Source organism: Lemur catta, chromosome 3 (assembly GCF_020740605.2).
Source record: "Lemur catta isolate mLemCat1 chromosome 3, mLemCat1.pri, whole genome shotgun sequence".
Classification (NCBI taxonomy): Eukaryota; Metazoa; Chordata; class Mammalia; order Primates; family Lemuridae; genus Lemur; species Lemur catta.
The window spans coordinates 95,171,053-95,188,935 of NC_059130.1; the positions used below are offsets into that span (position 1 = coordinate 95,171,053).

General features: G+C 46.7%; 1 protein-coding gene across 1 annotated transcript; it reads right to left on the reverse strand.

Annotated features, from left to right (window-relative positions):
• Positions 1–4,194: 4,194 nt before the first annotated feature.
• Positions 4,195–17,062, reverse strand: TMEM269 (transmembrane protein 269). The gene is made up of 7 exons (XM_045545696.1): positions 16,998–17,062; positions 15,881–15,952; positions 14,276–14,414; positions 10,324–10,421; positions 9,500–9,643; positions 8,613–8,813; positions 4,195–4,953 (listed from the first exon to the last, which is right to left on the reverse strand). The coding sequence occupies exons 2-7, from the start codon at positions 15,945–15,947 to the stop codon at positions 4,826–4,828; spliced, it is 777 nt and encodes a 258-aa protein (XP_045401652.1). The 5' UTR covers positions 15,948–15,952; positions 16,998–17,062; the 3' UTR covers positions 4,195–4,825.
• Between the last annotated feature and the right edge of the window lie 821 nt (positions 17,063–17,883).

The following is a 17,883-nucleotide window of genomic DNA, read 5'->3' on the forward strand; positions in this document are numbered from 1 at the left end:
TGCTACTGTGGAGAATGTGTTTTTGAGAGCCCAAGTTATAATTAAGGACAGTCTTACATAGATTATCCCCATAAATGGTAACTAGATTGTATAGCATCCTGCTAAATTTGGGTTGAATGGAGTTTTTTGTTTTGTTTTTTTTCGCAGGAATAGTGGGTTGGAGGTAGCTATCCCTATAAACATAAGGAAATGCTATAATATGCTAGAAAGAGCAGTTTCGAAGCCAAATGACTTGGGGTCAAGTACCAATTAACCTCTCTGAGCCTCACTTTTCCCATCTACATAATAGAATAATATTTTCTTCCTCTCAGGATTATTGTTGACAAGTAAATAATGTATATAATAGATAAAGTCTTGGTTCATTTTGTGCTGCTGTCACAGAATATCCCAAACTAGCTAATTTATAAAGAACAGAGATTTATGTCTTTTAGTTCTGGAGGCTAGGAAGTCCAAGGTCAAGCGTCTGGTGAGTGCCTTCTTGCTTTGTCATCCTGTGCCCTGTGGAAGGGCAAGAGTGCATACATGAGAGAGAGGAGGCAGGCCAAACTCATCCTTTCATCTGAATCCAGCGATCACAGCATTAATCAGTCACGAGGGCAGAGCACTCAGGACCTAATCAACTCTTAAAGGTCTCAACACTACTGCATTGGGGATTAAGTTTCTAACACATGAATTTTGGGGGACACGTTCAAACCATAGTACTCAGTAAATGTTACTTCCCTTCCCAACCGTCAGATTGTCTCATGGGAAATGTTCAGATTTCTAATAACCAAGTAATACATGAGTGTCATCTGGAAAGATTCTTATGCTTAGTTGGGAACTGCTTATATTAATGTCTTAGCCTTGTATATTCTTGTCCTGGAGAAGTGCTGTAGTAGAGCAGAGTTTTTCAAACTGCAGGTGGTTGTAAAATCCGTTTAGTAAATTGTGACCTGCTTTTCTTTTTAATGAAATAATTAGAAAATATCACATATGGTAAGGATATTGTTTTGTGTGCTTTTGCTTCAGGTTTATATACACTTATGAATGTGTATACTGCATTTGATGTAAAAGTGAATTCTTACTGTGAGTTGTGGTAAAAAAAAAATTTTTTTTAAGTTTAAAATATACGAGGATGCCTGAACAAAGACTGTTTTTACCAAAATAAAAAAAATTCATCTCTCTCTGAGAAATACCAGGATAAGGGCTTCAGAGGCCATTTTATCTATAGTCAGAATAACATTGAATAGTAAGTCTCTTTTAAGCATAACAAATGAAAATCAGAAACACATCGTCTCTGCCTCAGACTCCTGGGTTCAAGTGATCCTCCCACCACAGCCTCCTGAGTAGTGTACACCATCGTGCCTGGTTAATTTTTTCAGCTAATTTTCCTACTTTTTTTTCAGAGATAGGGTCTTGCTATGTTGCCCAGGCTGGTCTCAAACTCCTGATCTCAAGCCATCTTCCTGCCATGGCCTCCCAAAGTGCTGGGATTATAGGCATGAGCCATCACACCCCGCCCACTAATTCCTTTTAAAATAATAAAAATCCATTATAGGCTAACATAAATGATATTTTTGTGAAAAAAAAATTTCTAAAATAAAGACTCATTTAGTAAGAAGAGTAGCATTTTTTTACATTTTTGCAAATCTCATTGATATGCAACTTAATGGAAGCAGCTGGAGTCTCATGTTTTGGTTGAAGTATATGAAGAAAATCTGGCCTCACATTGATATATAATTAGAAAAGAGAGGGAGTATTTTAATGGCCTTTTTAGATCATTGTAGATATTCTTTGATACTATACCAAAACTAAGCAAGTAGTAGTTTCTTAAAGGTTAGTTGTAACATAGAATCTGATACAATATCAATGCACTTTTTGTACTCTATTACAGTAAAATCCTTTGATCTTTGAATGGATCTTTCACCCATGCATGATTTTGTAACATCATGCATTGATCATTTAGAAAATATTGGTTCACGGAGTTATGCAGATCTTCCAAATGTTGACACATTGCATTACGTAACATCAAATACATATTTATTAATATCCCCACGATCTCATCAGAAAAGTTTTTGAGTATTGGAAAAGTATCAAGCTCACAGTGGTAGATACAAGTTTTCCAAAATTCCAATTTTCACTTGGAGGCTCAAATTTTATCCTTGGCAACAAAAACTTTTTACTGAAGCAACAGGCTCATTTGGTTCATATTTCTAGAAAGCTAAGTCTGAGCAACCCTACGTAGTTTGTCATTTGTCCTTTGGTGTTTCATAAGAAAAGAAGCTAGTTTGGCCAGGCAAGGTGGCTCAGGCCTGTAATCCCAGCACTTTGCAAGGCCGAGGAGGGAGGATCTCTTGAGCCCAGGAGTTCCAAGGTTGTGGTGAGCTAAGATTGAGCCACTGCACTCCAGCCTGGGCTACAGAGTGAAACCCTGTCTCAAATACAATGATAATAATAAAGAAAAAGAATAGAATCAGCTGGGGGGGGAGAAAAAGAATAACAAAATAAGTTAGTTCAGCTCAAACTCAAACCAGTGCTTTTCCTTGAGACAACCATCATAACTTCAGTATGCAGCAGGAGTACTTTATGTATGCTTTCCATTTTTTTGCACAGATTTTTAAAAAGATGTGTACTCAAAGGTAAATAGTAAAATTAATTCTTACTGCTTCATCAAGGACATTCTTAAGTTTTGTTTTTTTTACTGAGAGCGTGGCAGTGAAAAGTGCAATGACTACCAGTACCATTTAGAGCCCTTGCCTTGATTGACACCAAGGCACCATTAGTTTTACCCACCATTGTTTTGCTCTGTTAGCAAAAATGTCAAAAGAGTGACATTTTAGTCCCTGTTTTAGGATTATTAAGAAAATAGTTTTGACCTTGAAAGGGTCTCAGGACCCCCAGGAGTCTGCAGACCACACTAAGCCTGTGGTCACCTACCTCATTGGATTATTTAGGGGATTAAGGGAAATAATAAAACTCAAGGAACAGTTCCTGGCACAACAGTAAGTTATACAGTATAATATAGTAAATGTCGATTATACGTTTACTCTAGCAAATATTAACTGTTATTATTGCTATAATTTTAAATTGAAAGATATATTCAAGAGGAAGATATACGAGAGGAAGGCTAGAGGGGAGAGAAACAGTGAGCTAACATTTATTAAACATCTTTTACGTGCCATTTACTATTCTAGGTATTTTACGTGTCATTGTATTTAATCCTGAGAGGAAGTAAATCTAACAATTTACAGATAAGGAAATGGGCTTTGAGAGTATTTTATTCAAGGTCACAGTGCTAAAAAAAGAGGTCACAGAGTGGAATTCTGTCACATGGTTCTACTCACCAGATAGGAGTAGTACTTGAGGTTAGGAAGAGGGGACTGGACGTTGACAAGGAGGAAAATCTACACTCTATCCCAAGCCTCGGACTAGCAGAACTGCTTAGACCCCTGACTGCATTTGTTCGTGTGAGAAGTGGCTTTTTAAAATCTTGGCCTTCTCACTTGTTCCTAAGAGGAAGTCCAAGAAGAGTTGTTCTATTTTAGAAAACCACTGTCTGAGGTAGCAAACCACATATGAGCAGCATTAGCATCTGAGACCCCCACACCCAGGCAGAAGTGCCGTACATCCCTCTGTTAAGTCAAGAGGCTCTCAGCTGACCTGCAACTATCCTAGTATCACTAACCTACAAAAAATTGGAGGCAATGAAGTATGAATTATTATTGTTACAAATAAACCACAATTTACACATCCAAATGGGTATTTTACTTTTTAAAGCAGTCCTCTTGGTGGTCTACATATTTATCCTAACTCTGCTGCTGTCACTTAAAATGGACATGCAAATCCTCTTTCAGAATTGCATCTTTTTCCTTTGAACATAGTTTCAAATTTTAGAAATAGCCAAAAGTCATGTAAAAAGAAAAAGTCTTAGGGCCACCCCCACCCCCCAATTCCTCATGCAAAAGAGAAGGTAAAAGCCTCAGGTACCTGTGAAGAACTGGCCCCACAGATCATTCACTAAGGGAATTTCTTGCGAACCTCCCATATGCAAAGACATATAAATTACACCGATTTCTAGCACCTAAAGCTAAAGCCTGTTTGATTCCACACTAATAATGGATTACAAGTTTATCTTACAGGTAACAGAACAGGAGACAAGACAGAATCAGACATTCTTCCACCTACCCAGGGACATCTACATAATTAATGCTTCCTTCACTCCCTTACTTTATGTAAAATGTAGATTTCTTGGGCCTCACAAGAATGTAACCACTGCTTCATCAGCCCTTGTGTTGGTCAATGTGTCTAATCTCTAAACGAAGCAAAAGGCAGAAGCCTTGAACTGTTAAGATACAGGATTTTTAAATTATTATACAAAATCCTACACACATTCAAATTGGGCAACATGGTAGCCCTGTGATTAGCTCTGCTCTCAGAGCCAGAGTCTGCGAGTGTAAGCAACGCTTTAGGAAGCCCCCTCCCACCACTGGGTAACTAAGATCAGTCAGGACTAAGGCGGAGGCCACACCAATCCTGAAGGGTTTCACCCCTTTCCAAGGGTCCCCCCCGCTAGTACCAGAGCTGGAACTCAACCCCAGCCCACATTTAGCTTGAGGGGAAAAGAATCTGTTCTAGTTGACATACACAAGTATTGTCCCCAAGGGAGTCAGAACCCTGAATAAAGAGGAAGAAGTGAAAGCCACTGGCCCTACAGTAAGCTATTCTGGTTCCAGGCAGCAGAGACACCATGTATCCAGCACATGATGACACAGGTACAAGGAAAGCTTTAGTGAACACAGGTGCTGACACAAACCCCGCAGAGGCCGGTGGGAGTTGTTTAGCTTCCTCAGTGCCATCGCCTCAGACAGGCTGCCTTGCCCCACAGGGCATCCGGGAAGAAGATGTAGGAGAGCGACCACACGAGGCAGTAAAAAGCAGTCACAGAGAGCGGGGAGAAAAACAGCATGAAGACACCTGGAAGAACAAATGCAGACACTCAAGTTTAGGAAGCTGGCTTGCCGGCTTTCCACCCTCTACTCTCCCACCCTTCATTTTTCATTCGCAGCGACAGACAAAAAAAAAGAGATAGAAGCCCTGTCTCTAAGTTTATTTTAATAAATATGTGTAAGCAATTAGACAAGTATAGTCTAATGCAATCTCAGCTTCCATTTTGTCGATTTCACATCAGAAATCAGTCCTAGCCAAGAATAAAATTTGAGTTGCCCAGATCCCTTGTTAGGAAAAAAAAAAAATCCTCCTAAATGTTTTAATCATAACATGTGATAATGGCCAATATAGTATATGTATGCAGGAAAGAGTTCCTACAGCAGGCCTGAGATTGCTACCCTTAGGCCTGCTTGTGAGGCTGGCCCTTGCTGTTGGCTGGAAACTTGAATAGTAAACAGTTCCCTACACCAATATAAAACTTCCCCCAACGGGTAAGAGTGGCGGGCTGTGCCTAGACTGTTTGTACGGGCACAGTGGTAACACCTGCTTTCCTTCTGGGAGTCTGGAATTTTGGTATGTGTAAGGCAGAGGGTGCTTATGTGACCAGCCCCCAATAAAAACTTGTGCACTGAGTCTCTGATCAACTTCCCTGGAGGACACACTTCACATGTGTTACCACAATTCAGTGCTGGAGAAATGAACTGCATCCAGTGTGACTCCACTAGAGGGCCCTCGAGGAAGCTTGCGCCTGGTTCTCAGAACTTCGTCCCACACACCTTTGCCGATTTTGCTCTCTTTCCTTTTCTATCATCAACCTTAGCCAGGAGTACGACAATATGCTGAGTCCTGTGAGTCCTCCTAGCAAAGCACCAAACCTAGGAGTGGGCTTGGGGACTCCCAACACAATTGGAATCTCAGATTCACCACCAAAAGGCAAAAGGGCACCCACGTTAGTGGCATATCTACTTTGCACTAGACATTCTGCTAGATATGTTATATAAATTATTTCAGTTGCATTTCACAATAACCCTGTGATTTAAAATTAAGTCTGTTCTTCAGATGAGGAAACAGGGGAAGTAACTTGCACGAGGTCCTGATTCAAACCCATGTCTGCCTGACTCTTAAAAACTAGACACTTAGACTGCCTCGGAGAGCTCCAAAAGAGGGTGGGAGAGTATGGGCCGACAGCATGTCCATGGGAAAACCTTCCACCAGGTAGTCTGGAACAGAAATCAGAACATAGCATCTGACAGAAGACCACTTCTAGGAGCAAGAAGCAGTTAAGGATATGTATCGGAATTCTGGAATACTGCATTTTAGGAGTAGTCATTGATCTGTTAGGGCAAGGGGACGACATTGAAAACCAGAGTTGTCCTAGAAAATACGTGATACAGGTCTCAGAAGCTGATCACAGGCCAGCTTCAGATGTACGGAGATTGGTGGGGAGAAGGGACCTCCGTCTAAAAAGGTGAGTGACTGTGCTCCAGGTGGAAGGAATAGCGACAGCAGCCAGTCTGAAACCGGCCCAGTAGGGCTCTGATAGTAACAGGTGTCAAAATCTGTGAGGTGCAGCTTCCTCCTTAACTCACACAGAAAAGGCGATCAGAGGAAGGCCAAGGGGGTCAGTGGTATCTATGGCAGCAAAGAATCCCATGGGAAATGTTGCTGTGAGACAGGAGAAGGGGAGAAGACGGCTAGAAATGACCATTTATGGTGCACAGCTGTGCCAGAGAATTTACATTCATTATCTCGATGAATCTCAATAATTGTGCGGAGGGATTATTGGCTTCATTTTATAGATGAAGAAACTTGAGCTCAAACAGTAGGTGTTGGCCCAAGTTCACACAGCCGATGGGTGCTGGAGTTGGAACCTGAGCTCAGGTCTGTTTAGCTCGAAACCCACCATTCTGCCTCTGCCATCCGGGGCGTAGGGAGCCCACACCTAGAACTGGGATAGGGTTGTTGGTGCCAACGCAACCAAAGGTCTGAACCATAAGGGGAAGGCCAGGATGGAACCGAGGACCCTACAAGCTAGAGTGGACTCACAACAAGGGAATGACAGAAGAAACTTAGTATCCTCATAGATGTCTGTCTTGTTTACATGAGCATTTTTTTTTTTTTTTTTGAGACAGAGTCTTCCTTTTGTTGCCCGGGCTAGAGTGCCGTGGCGTCAGCCTAGCTCACAGCAACCTCAAACTCCTGGGCTTAAGCAATCCTCCTGCCTCAGCCTCCTGAGTAGCTGGGACCACAGGCATGCGCCACCATGCCCGGCTAATTTTTTTTCTATAAATATTTTTAGCTGTCTAAATCATTTCTTTCTATTTTTAGTAGAGACGGGGGTCTCGCTCTTGCTCAGGCTGGTCTCAAACTCCTGACTTCGAGCGATCCACCCACCTCAGCCTCCCAGAGTGCAAGGATTACAGGCGTGAGCCACCACACCCGGCCCATGAGCACATTTTAATAGGAAAAAAATTGATATTCCTTGAAGGAAACCCTAAATCAGGGGAACTCTAGGGAGACACCCAGGGCTCCCATGTGACGGGGACTTCAGGGCCCAGAGCCCAGTGCTTAGTTGCTTAAGCCCCAAACCTTTTTTCTTCATATCAATTCTACAGGGTGTCCCAAAATTGGCCACACATAGGGAAAATGGGAAATTGTAGCTAAATGTACCTTTATTTAAAAAATGTTCATTACAAAATTTTTCCTTTGTATGGAAACTTTTGGGACACCCTGTATTTCCAACAGTTATCTCAAATTCCATTACACCTGTTGGTCTCCACTGCCACAGTCACCTCTCATCTGAATCAAACGTTGGTTGTCCTACCCCCATTCTCAGTCCCCTGTGACAGAGTCTCCACATTGCAGTCGAAGCGATCATTGAGAACTGCCGCTCCAGTCCTGTCACTTCCCGCCTCAATCCCTTCTGAGGCTTCTCACCTGCCTTTAGGACCAAATCCCAAATCCTGCCTAGTCTGCCTACCTGGCTGGCCTTGGTTTGTCACTGGCTTTCTCTCAGCAAGTTTCAGCCACACCACTACAAGAAAGCACCTGGTGCCTCTGGCCTCAGCGTCACGACATACCATCTCCTCTTCCTGAACCTGTCCCTCCCACGCACCTGGCCACTCACCCTGTAGGCCTCACTTAAATGTCACCTCCTCAAGGATCCTTTCCCCCTTCAGATCATCCCAGCATAAATCAGGTCACCCTCTGACGCCCTCTCAGAGCACCCTGTACTTTCACAATACAGACATCAAACGTATGTGTTTCTAGTTATTTCTGCCATGATTTGTTTGGTGTCTGTCTCCTATGATAATAAACTGTAAGTTCTGAGGCAGGGACTGTTTGTGCAGTTTACCAATCTGAGTCCCAGTACCCAGGACATGGTAGGTGCTCCCTAAATTTCTGTTGAACTTATTAACAGACAACCAATACTAACTGAGCATCTACTATGTGACTGGCACAATTCTAGGCACTGGGGATTACAGTATGAATAAAAAAGAGTCCTCTGCTGGGGGTAAGTTTAGTGTTTATAGACAATTAAAAAAAACAGCAAATATATATTATGTCAGATGATGATCAATTCTATGGGGAAAAATAAAGCAGGATAAGGGCAATAGGGAGGGCTGAGGGGAGGTACAGGGTGGCTGTGACGGCCGTGATGACCCACTAGTGACACTTCTACTCACCTCCCATAAAAATCACTTTTTTCCAGTTCTCAGACTCCAGGACTGCATCATGCGGGTAGTAGCTCTGGTCTATCATGAACAGAATCATGAGTGAGGCCATGCAGCAGAGAATGAACGAGTTGCCTTTGGTCAGAAGGGAGGTGGAGGCCAAAACACAGGAAGCATAGGGGCAGGGTAGACCCTTGTATGCGAAGGGAACTCCTGCCAGGGGAAGAAAACTGGGGGTTAGCTGCTTCCTCTGCTGTAAGGGACCTAAGTGAAGCAAGCCCCTCTCTCTTTGGGTCTTCCCCTACCCAGCATACAAAATTCTCTTAAACCCAGGGGCAGTGGCAGGCTATAAGTCATTTATTCATAAACAGGGATGAAGCATGGGGTTTGCACTGGATTTCCAAGGGAAAGCAGGCAGCCAGCTAGGGCCAGGGGTGTGCCCTGGCTCGTAGGAAGTCTCTGCTGGAAGCGTCCTTTGAGATCTGCTCATCTAAGCCCTGTGCTGCACACACTTTCCCTCAGTTTGTGACATTAGGTAAGGCAATGGCCTTCCCCAGAGCATGGTTTCTCTGTCTGCTTTTGGGGGAACAGGAGAACAACCTCCAGTTCTAGAATCCACATCTAGAGTTGATGTGTTTCATCCCAAGGTCACGCATCATGCGGTGAGAAAGACGTACAGCCGCTGCAAGGAACGAGAGCCCTTGCCTCCCAGACCAGAGCTCTGCAAATGCAGCCTGCAGCCTCCCGTGGGCCTGGGCATGGGGCATAGGAGGAGGGAAGGAAGAGGGACTCCAAAAAAGGAGTCAGTTACTACACCCCAGGCTCCTGCCATCTGACAGCCTCTCCCCCTTCGTGGTGGTCCCCTGCCCTCAGTCCTAAGGCTACCTGGTTCCACTCACCAGCTGAATAAAAGCACAGGCGGAGAGAAGTAGCTGACACGTAGATGATTGTTAGGAACCTGTTCAGAAGTCCGTTCACCCCTAGGAGCAGGGCTGAGGCCAGGCCAAAGGTGGTGAAGACGGCAAAGTCATTCAGCTCGGCTCCTGCCCCAGAGGGCCCAAGGTTAGAAGAACTTACACTCCTAAATCTTGCACCTGCCCCGCCCCCCCCCAGCCCCGTGTGGGAGCTGCAGCAGTGACAAGTGGGTTTTTGAGGTCCCAGAGTGCAACAGCTGCCTCCCCCGGGTAGTCAATAGATCAAAGACTGGGTCTCCTCCTGGCTCTGCCTCAGACCAACTGTGCGGCCTTGAGCAAGTCCTTCTCTCTCCAGCTCTTCCTTTTCCCAGCCCTTCACATGCAAGGGTTGGATCACAGTTGGATACAGACTGATGAGCAGTGGAGCCCTTTTTTTCAAGCAAAATCTTACCTGGAAACATTTTACGATATTCTAAACCAGCTGCTCTGCTTGGGGTAGTTTTTCCTCTCCTCCCCTAAACATTCTCACTGCAGTACCTGCATCAGCCCAGAAGAGGGGGTGGGGCAGGTAAGGAGACAGAGCAGGACAAGGACTGGCCAAGTGTCAGTGACAGAGCCAGCGGAGGAACTGGGGCTGGAGGGTGGGGCTCCCTAACTCCTGCTCCAGGACTGAGTCTGCCGCTCTCAGAGGATGTGAACAGGGGAGGGTGACTGACGAAGGCAAGGCCTGCGGGATGTTGGAGGATGGAGGGGTGACCTGAGACAGATGCTCCTGGGGACAGGGATGAGAGGCTGGGGGCTGGACTCACCCGACTTGGAACAGATGCTGACGTGTCTGGTCATCGCCCTGATGGCCGTGTCTAACAGGAAGCTGACCAGAATCATCCAGGAGGCACAGTGGGATTTCCTATAGTGCAAACCAGCAGGCCCCAACAGGACAGCTCTTTTATAGTGTCCACTGGACAGCCACTCCACTCTCCCATCCATGCATACACTTCCTACACCTGCACTCATACACACACCCCTGCACGGCCCCCACGCTCACATCTTTTCGGGTATATACTGCTTTACACACCAAACCACACATACACACGTGCGCGCACACACACACACACACATGCCTATATCCCTCACATACTTTTTTTTTTTTTTAGACGGTCTCACTCTGTTGCCCAGGCTAGAGTGCCGTGGCATCAGCCTAGCTCACAGCAACCTCAAACTCCTGGGCTCGAGCAATCCTCCTGCCTCAGTCTCCCGAGTCGCTGGGACTACAGGCATGCGCCACCATGCCCGGCTCATTTTTTCTATATATATTTTTAGCTGTCCATATAATTTCTTTCTATTTTTAGTAGAGACGGGGTCTGGCTCTTGCTCAGGCTGGTCTCGAACTCCTGAGATCAAACGATCCACTCGCCTCAGCCTCCCAGAGTGCTAGGATTATAGAAGTGAGCCACCACGCCTGGCCCCTCACATACTCTTAACCCACAGTCTTAAAGGGGTGTCCTGACACCCTTAGGTAATCACTAAGGTCCCTTCCAACTCTAAATTCCAGGCATTTTTGACGATACAGGGGTCCTACGTTCCAGCCCGGCCTCTGCCACCATCTCCCTGTGAATTCTCAGATAAATCGCCACCTGCCTCTCCAGGCCTCTGTTGCTCCACGTGTAAAATGAGGAGTTTGTGCTAAATGATTTCTTTAACACATATAAACCTATTCAGATGATCTGCTTCTCCTTGTATGAGTGTTGGTAGCTTATGTCTTTTAAGGAATTGATCCTTTTCATCTAAGCTATTAAATTTGTGGGCAGAGAGATGTTCATAGTATTCCTATATTATCCTTTTAATGTCCATAGGATCAGTAGCGATGGCTCTTATTTCATTTCTGATATTGATAATTTCTGTCCTCTCTCTTTTTTTCTTGGTTAGCCTGGCTAGAGGTATATCAATTTTATTGATCTTTTCAAAGAACCAGCTTTTGGTTTCACTGACTTTCTCTATTAATTTCCAATTTTCGATTTCTTTGATTGCTGATCTAATTTTTATTGTTTCTTTTTTTCTCTTTACTTTGGATTTAGTTTGCTCTTCTTTTTCTAGTTTCCTAAGGTGAAAGCCTACATTATTGATTTTAGATCTTTCTTCTTTTCTAATATACTACTTCTACAAAATTTCCCCCAAGCACTGCTTTCCCTGAATTCCATAAATTTTTTTTTTTTTTTTTTGAGACAGAGTCTTGCTCTGTCACCCCAGCTAGAGTACAGTGGTGTCATCATAGCTCACTGCAGCCTCAAACTCCTGGGCTCAAGCAATCCTGCCTCAGCCTCCTGAGTAGCTGGGACTACGGGTGCATGCTATCACACCTGGCTCATTTTTTTCTATTTTACTTTTTTAGTAGAGACGGGGTCTTGCTCTTGCTGAGGCTGGTCTCCAACTCCTGAGCTCAAGCTATCCTCCCTCTTGGGCCTCCCAGAGTGCTATGATTGCAGGTGTGAGTCACCTGGCCCAGCCCATAAATTTTGAGAAGCTGTATTTTCATTTTCTTTTAGTTCAAAATATGTTTACTCTCTTGTGAGAATTCTTCTATCATGTATCATTTAGAAGTGTTTTGTTTAATCTCCAAATATTTAAGGATTTTCCTGCCATCTTTCTGTTATTGATTTCTAGTTTAATTCCATGTGGCTGGAGAGGACACTTTGTATGATTTCTATTCTTTTAAATTTGTTCAGGTGTGTTTTATGGCCCAGAATGTGGTCTGTCTTAGTGAATGCTCCAAATGAGCTTGAGAAGAATGTGTATTCTGCTGCTGTTGGACATAGACTATAGACGTCAAATACATCCAGCTGACTGATGGTGCTGTTGAGTTCAGCTGTGTCCCTGCTGATTTTCTGCCTGTTGGATCTGTCAATGATGGATAGAGGAGTGTTGAAATCTCCAACTGTGATAGTGGCGTCATCAATTTCTCCTGGCAGTTCTACCAGTTTTTATCTCTTTTTTTTTTTTTTTTTTTTTGAGATAGTGTCTCACTCTGTCACCCAGGCTAGAGTGCAGTGGCATTATGATAGCTCCCTGCAACCTCAAACTCCTGGGTTCAAGTGATCCTCCTGAGTAGCTGAGACTACGGGTGCATGCCACCAAGTCTGGCTAATTTTTTTCCTATTTTCTTTAAAGCTGGGATCTCGCTATGTTGCCCAGGCTGGCCTCGAACTCCTGGCCTAAAGTGATCATCCCACCTCTGCCTCCCAAGGTTCTGGGATTACAGGTGTGAGTCACTGCACCCAATCTATCTCATGTGTTTTGATGTTCTAATTGATTCCAAGAGCTCCTTCAGACCCCACATTCTTGGCCGGGCAAGGTTGCTCATGCCTGTAATCCTAGCACTCTGGTAGGCCGAGGTGGGAGAATCGATTGCTCGAGGTCAGGAGTTCGAGACCAGCCTGAGCAAGAGTGAGACCTCCCCCCCACACCCCATCTCTACTAAAAATAGAAAGAAATTATCTGGACAACTAAAAATATATATAGAAAAAATGAGCCAGGGATGGTGGCACACACCTGTAGTCCCAGCTACTCGGGAGGCTGAGGCAGTAGGATTGCTTGAGCCCAGGAGTTTGAGGATGCTGTGAGCTAGGCTGACGCCACGGCACTCTAGCCTGGGCAACAGAGTGAGACTCTGTCTCAAAAATAAATAAATAAATAATAAAAACAGACCCCACATTCTTGATTCTGTGCCTCTGTCCAGCAGATGCTCGCAGGTCCCTCTGAAAACAGCCACCACAGTCCCAAGCAAACCTGCCCTAGGACGCCCACTCCCAAGTCTACACCCTGAATGCAATGCTTAGGTGGCCCAGCAGAAGCAAACAGCCTGACCCTAAACCCCAGCTATTCCCAAACAACCACAGCCATTTCCTCTGTTTAGACCCAGACCTGTGTATCTAAGGGAGACTTAGGCTAAATAATACGGAGCCCACCACCACAGCAGAAAATCTACACTCCCAGAAAATTAGGCTGAACTAAGAGGATAGAGATTTTCTGCTGCAGGTGTATCCTATTTTATTAGACCCTGAAAACTCATACTTAGAAAATCATAAAGATGTCAAGCTGGAAGGGAGCTTAAACATCGTCAGGTAAAGTCATCTTATTTTATGGGCGAGAAACAAATCCAGAGAGAAGTGACTTGCTGATGGGCACAGAGAATCAAGTAGATTTGGAGGATGTTATTTGCATTACAATGGATTCATCTTTAAAGGGCTGATTTCCCAAAGGCCCTTGATTGAAAGCCATGATTGAAATATGGCTCAATTTATAGGAATATAATTTGCTTACAACTTTTGGGGGCACATACATGTATGTGTTTCAGACTTTCCAGAACAGTGCTGATTTCAAATATTCTACCAAGCTATAGGTTCTGATTTAAGAATTAGAAAATATGAACAGTAGCCTACCCAAGGATTGCATAGATGTTATTGGAATAGAATCTCTTGATTTAAAAAAAAAAAAAAAAACGACTATACTGCCATAGCTGGAAGGAACTATAGAGCTCATAATGTAAGCTCCTCGTTTTACAAAAGGAGAAACTGAGGCTTGGGGATGTGACCTCACCAAAGTTGCATATCATTTGGTGGAACAACTGACTCCTAAGCCACTGCACTTTCCCCTGACCGCCCGCTGAACTGTGCCTCAGTGCCTGGCTCTCGAGACTCCCCCTCACTTCCCCTCATGTCGCTGGCTCCAGCTCCTGGCTCAGAGCTTGCTGGGCCCCAGACCTACCTGCTACAGCTGCAGAAAATGGAGAAGAGCCCCAGGACCATGTTGACCAGGGACAAGGCATTGATAATATCTTTCCAGGAAAGTTCATTCCTCTGGGGGTGGCTCTGGGTATGGCTCAGAAAGGAACTGGTGCCCTGACCTGGGGGCCAAGAGAGAGGGGCAAGGGGTTCTCAAGGTCAAGGAGTCCCACAAGAGGCTCCCAGGGACCTGGAAGCTCCTGTTCCCCTAGACCTCATCTCTCTCTCTCTCTCTCTTTTTCACACACACACGCACACACATTCTGTTTCACCAGCAAGACCAAGGAAGACAGGGTAGACAGAGGAGACGCAGGAGTAAAGACGAAGGTGCTGAAGGCAGAGTGTCTTGGAAAAGCTCAACAGCAAAGCGGGTGGACCGACACAAACAGAGTTTCCACGCCCTCTCTGACCTCACCCTTGCCCCATAGCACAGACATCCCTCCAGGCTATGTGTGGAGCTGCCTGGCACCACCACCTGCCCTCCAGCAGAGGCCCAGAGTCTGCCAGGCATTGCCGCATCTGTGCTACTTCACAGCGGGTTCGTTTGTAATTGATGATCAACTGTCTACTGTATTAGCTCTTTCATTATCTCCTCCATTCACGAACACTTTCAGCTCTCAGATTTCCATTGGCCCTGTGAGCTGTGTCAGGCAAGGGTTCTCATCCCTACTTTCCCGGCAAGGCAAAGGAGACTCAGAGGTGGGAAGAACCCAGCTCTAGGTCACACCAGAAGTGGCAGAACAATACTTAATTCACCTTAAGTACTCTCTCCTCTGTACTCTGCTGCCTACAAACCGCCACGACTGAACACTGTATTGGTGGTATGCTCAGCCTGAGCTGGGCGCTGGGAGAACGCCCGGTCCCTGCCTTCCCAGAACTTACAGCCGATCTAGGAAGTGAGACTCATGTGTGCATGTGAAGACTTAGACTCTATTCATAGCGGCACCTCATCTTATAGATGGGGAAACTGAGGTTTCAGGATAGTTAAGTGACTTGTTCAGTAAGTGGTGGAGCCAGGATTTGAATTGGGTCTCCTCTTTCCCAAGTAAATGCCGTTTGCAGAATGCACGGGTGTCAGGTGTGAAAGCATTGCCAGAAAGGGCTATCGAAATCCACAGAAATGAGGAACAATCCACTCACTCAGCAAACACTGGTCAGGAGCAAGATTTGGGACACAGAGAAGATGAAGATTAAGGAGCACAGCCTAGCAGGGGGATCCAACCCCTCACAGAAAAGAAGTGACCAGGCTACTAAGGGAGCACAGAAGAGGGGCTCGGCCTGCCAGCGGGTGGAGGCAGAGTTCTCAGAGGAGTGGTCAGAGCTGAGGCTTTGTGCAGCCCTGTCCCTCCCCAGCTTCTTGGACGCCCTCAGGATGGCAGATGGTAACCAGCCCTGCTCAGCTCTCCAGCTGGCTCTCTTGGTCCCCTTGCCTTCTTCTCGGGACCTCCCTTTGGTCTGGGGTTGGGTGGTGTTCCCCTGGGAAGCCTCGCTGACATTCCCTGGAGCCTGTTAAGTGCTCCTTCTCTGCATGTCACATCTCCTTGTGCTCAACATGTGACACTTGGGACTCTGTTTTGGCATCACCTACCTTGTCTTCTTCCTTTATTACAGGGGGTGCAACTTGAGTGCAGACCGATGTCCCCTGTGCCCAGCATGAGGCCTGATGACAGAAGTAGTTCCATGTTTGTTACATTAATACAGCACATCTCTCGGGTGCTTCCCCGCGGTCCTCTCGCTGCACCAAATTCCATCCACCCTGCATCTAACCCTGTTCAGTGTGGCCTCCAAGAAGCTTTATCAGATGAATGCTCAACAATCCATCCCCTTCAACACACCCAGCAGCTACCCAATTCTTATGATCTTCCTCTTACTCATTTAAAAAAAAAAATTTTTTTTCTGATGGCTGGTCTGTGCCAGGCCTTATGTGTTCTGGGGAGAGAGAGAAGAACAAGACCTGGGCTGTACTCTAAAAAGGCTTGAGAGGCAGCTGTGTGTGGGGACAAGGGTTATGCATGTCCCAGCTGCTGTGGGTGCACTTGGAAAGGAGAGACCAAGTCTAGGGCGGTGGCCCTTACCAGCGTCTCTAAGGATGAACAAAGGGCAGGGGGGAGCATTCTTGGCTAAGGGAATTGCAAGTGCAAAAGCACAATGAGGGGGCTGGGTTCCAGGGGAGAGAGGGGTGACTGGAAGTGACATTGGCAGGGAGGCCACAGGTGGTGGACGTGCAGATGTGACCTTGAGTTGCAGCCTGAGGGAGGGCGGTGTGGTGTTCACTAGGGCAGCAGTGTCTTGGTCCGATGTGGGTGGGGAGTGGAGGGTGGTTTGAAGGGGACAAACTGGAGAAAAGACCAGCCATGAGACTGGTGAGTGGGGGAGAAAGATGTGAGCGAGGAGAAAGGGCAGGCCAGGTGTTGTGACAGTGTGGCCTGTGGGAGGTGGGAGAGCTGTGACTCTAGCAAAGGAAATGAGTGGAAATGATCCAGCGGGCGCCGAAACGCAGCTCTCCCCGCAGTTGGAGACGCCTCCCCTCCTCCCCGCCCCCCCTTTCCCAGAGGCCAGAGACCAGCCTGGACTGGCGACACCAGAGCTCCTCTCCTCCGGCCCCCACCCCGGCTGCCCCCCCGCTGCCCAGACCCGACTTAGGGAGCCGGGGCTGGTGGGTGACAGCACCCGGGAAGGGCATGTCTCGCTCCGCGGACGCTCACCTGGGGACAAGACATGCCTGGATGGAGGCGGACGGCCCGCACTGCTTCCCGCTTCCTGTGCGGTGCTGGGGCCCGCCCAGGCGAGGGGGCGCCTCTCGGGACCCAGGTCTCTTACCCTGGCTCTTAGCTCACAATCCCCGAGAGCAGGGAGGGGCTGCGGGTCTTCAGTGTGGGCGAAGAGGGGCCTCAATTTCCAGGGGCGCCCAGGTCCTGAAACGGGGGCGGTGGGGGCAAGGGAGGGTCGGGCGGAGGGGACGACTCTTTCCGGCCAGCGGGCCTGGGAAGGCTCCGCGGGTGGCGAGAACAGAGCCATAGTGGCCTTTCGCTCTGCGCAGAGACCCCACTTCGGAGGGTCCGGCTGGAAGTGCCTTGGAGGAGGCTGGAAAGGGACGCGGGGCGCAGACTGTGCAGGGCCCCTAGAATGCAAGCTCCACGCGCGCAGGGCTGTCTGCACGTTTGCTTCACGGCTGTTCTTTGTGCCTGCAAGAATAGCTTAGGGGTATAGTAATGTTTGTTGGATGAATGACAAGCTAGGGAATTTGGACTCAATCCTGAAGATAAGAAGGGAAGTGATACGGTCAGGTTTTTTCACAAAGATTGTTCTGGCAGTCGCTGTGGAGGAAGGATCTGTGACACTGCAGGAGAGAGGAGGCCAGAGCAAGAAGGGAATGGGAAAACAGGCGACACAGGGGCCAGTGTGACACAGAATCCCAAGGTGTGAGAGCAGGGAGAGGGAGGTGGGACAAGCATCTCAGAGGTAACTACGTGGCAGTTGGATGGACACGGTGCTACAGAAAGAAACTTTTTAGCACTAGGTAGGATTTCAGGCACCGGTTCTGACCCTGCAACACATGCTCCGGCCCACCCCAGTGCTAACTGGAGCAGC

Bases quoted from the DNA above. Each gene is read 5' to 3' on its own strand.
- TMEM269 (XM_045545696.1), bottom strand. From the start codon at position 15,947: ATGCTGGGCACAGGGGACATCGGTCTGCACTCAAGTTGCACCCCCTGT. The intron at 10,422-14,275 runs GTAGGTCTGGGG...TTTGCACTATAG, and splicing joins ATTTTCTGCAGCTGTAGCAG to GAAATCCCACTGTGCCTCCT. The intron at 9,644-10,323 runs GTGAGTCCAGCC...CCTCTGGGGCAG, and splicing joins CAGCATCTGTTCCAAGTCGG to GAGCCGAGCTGAATGACTTT.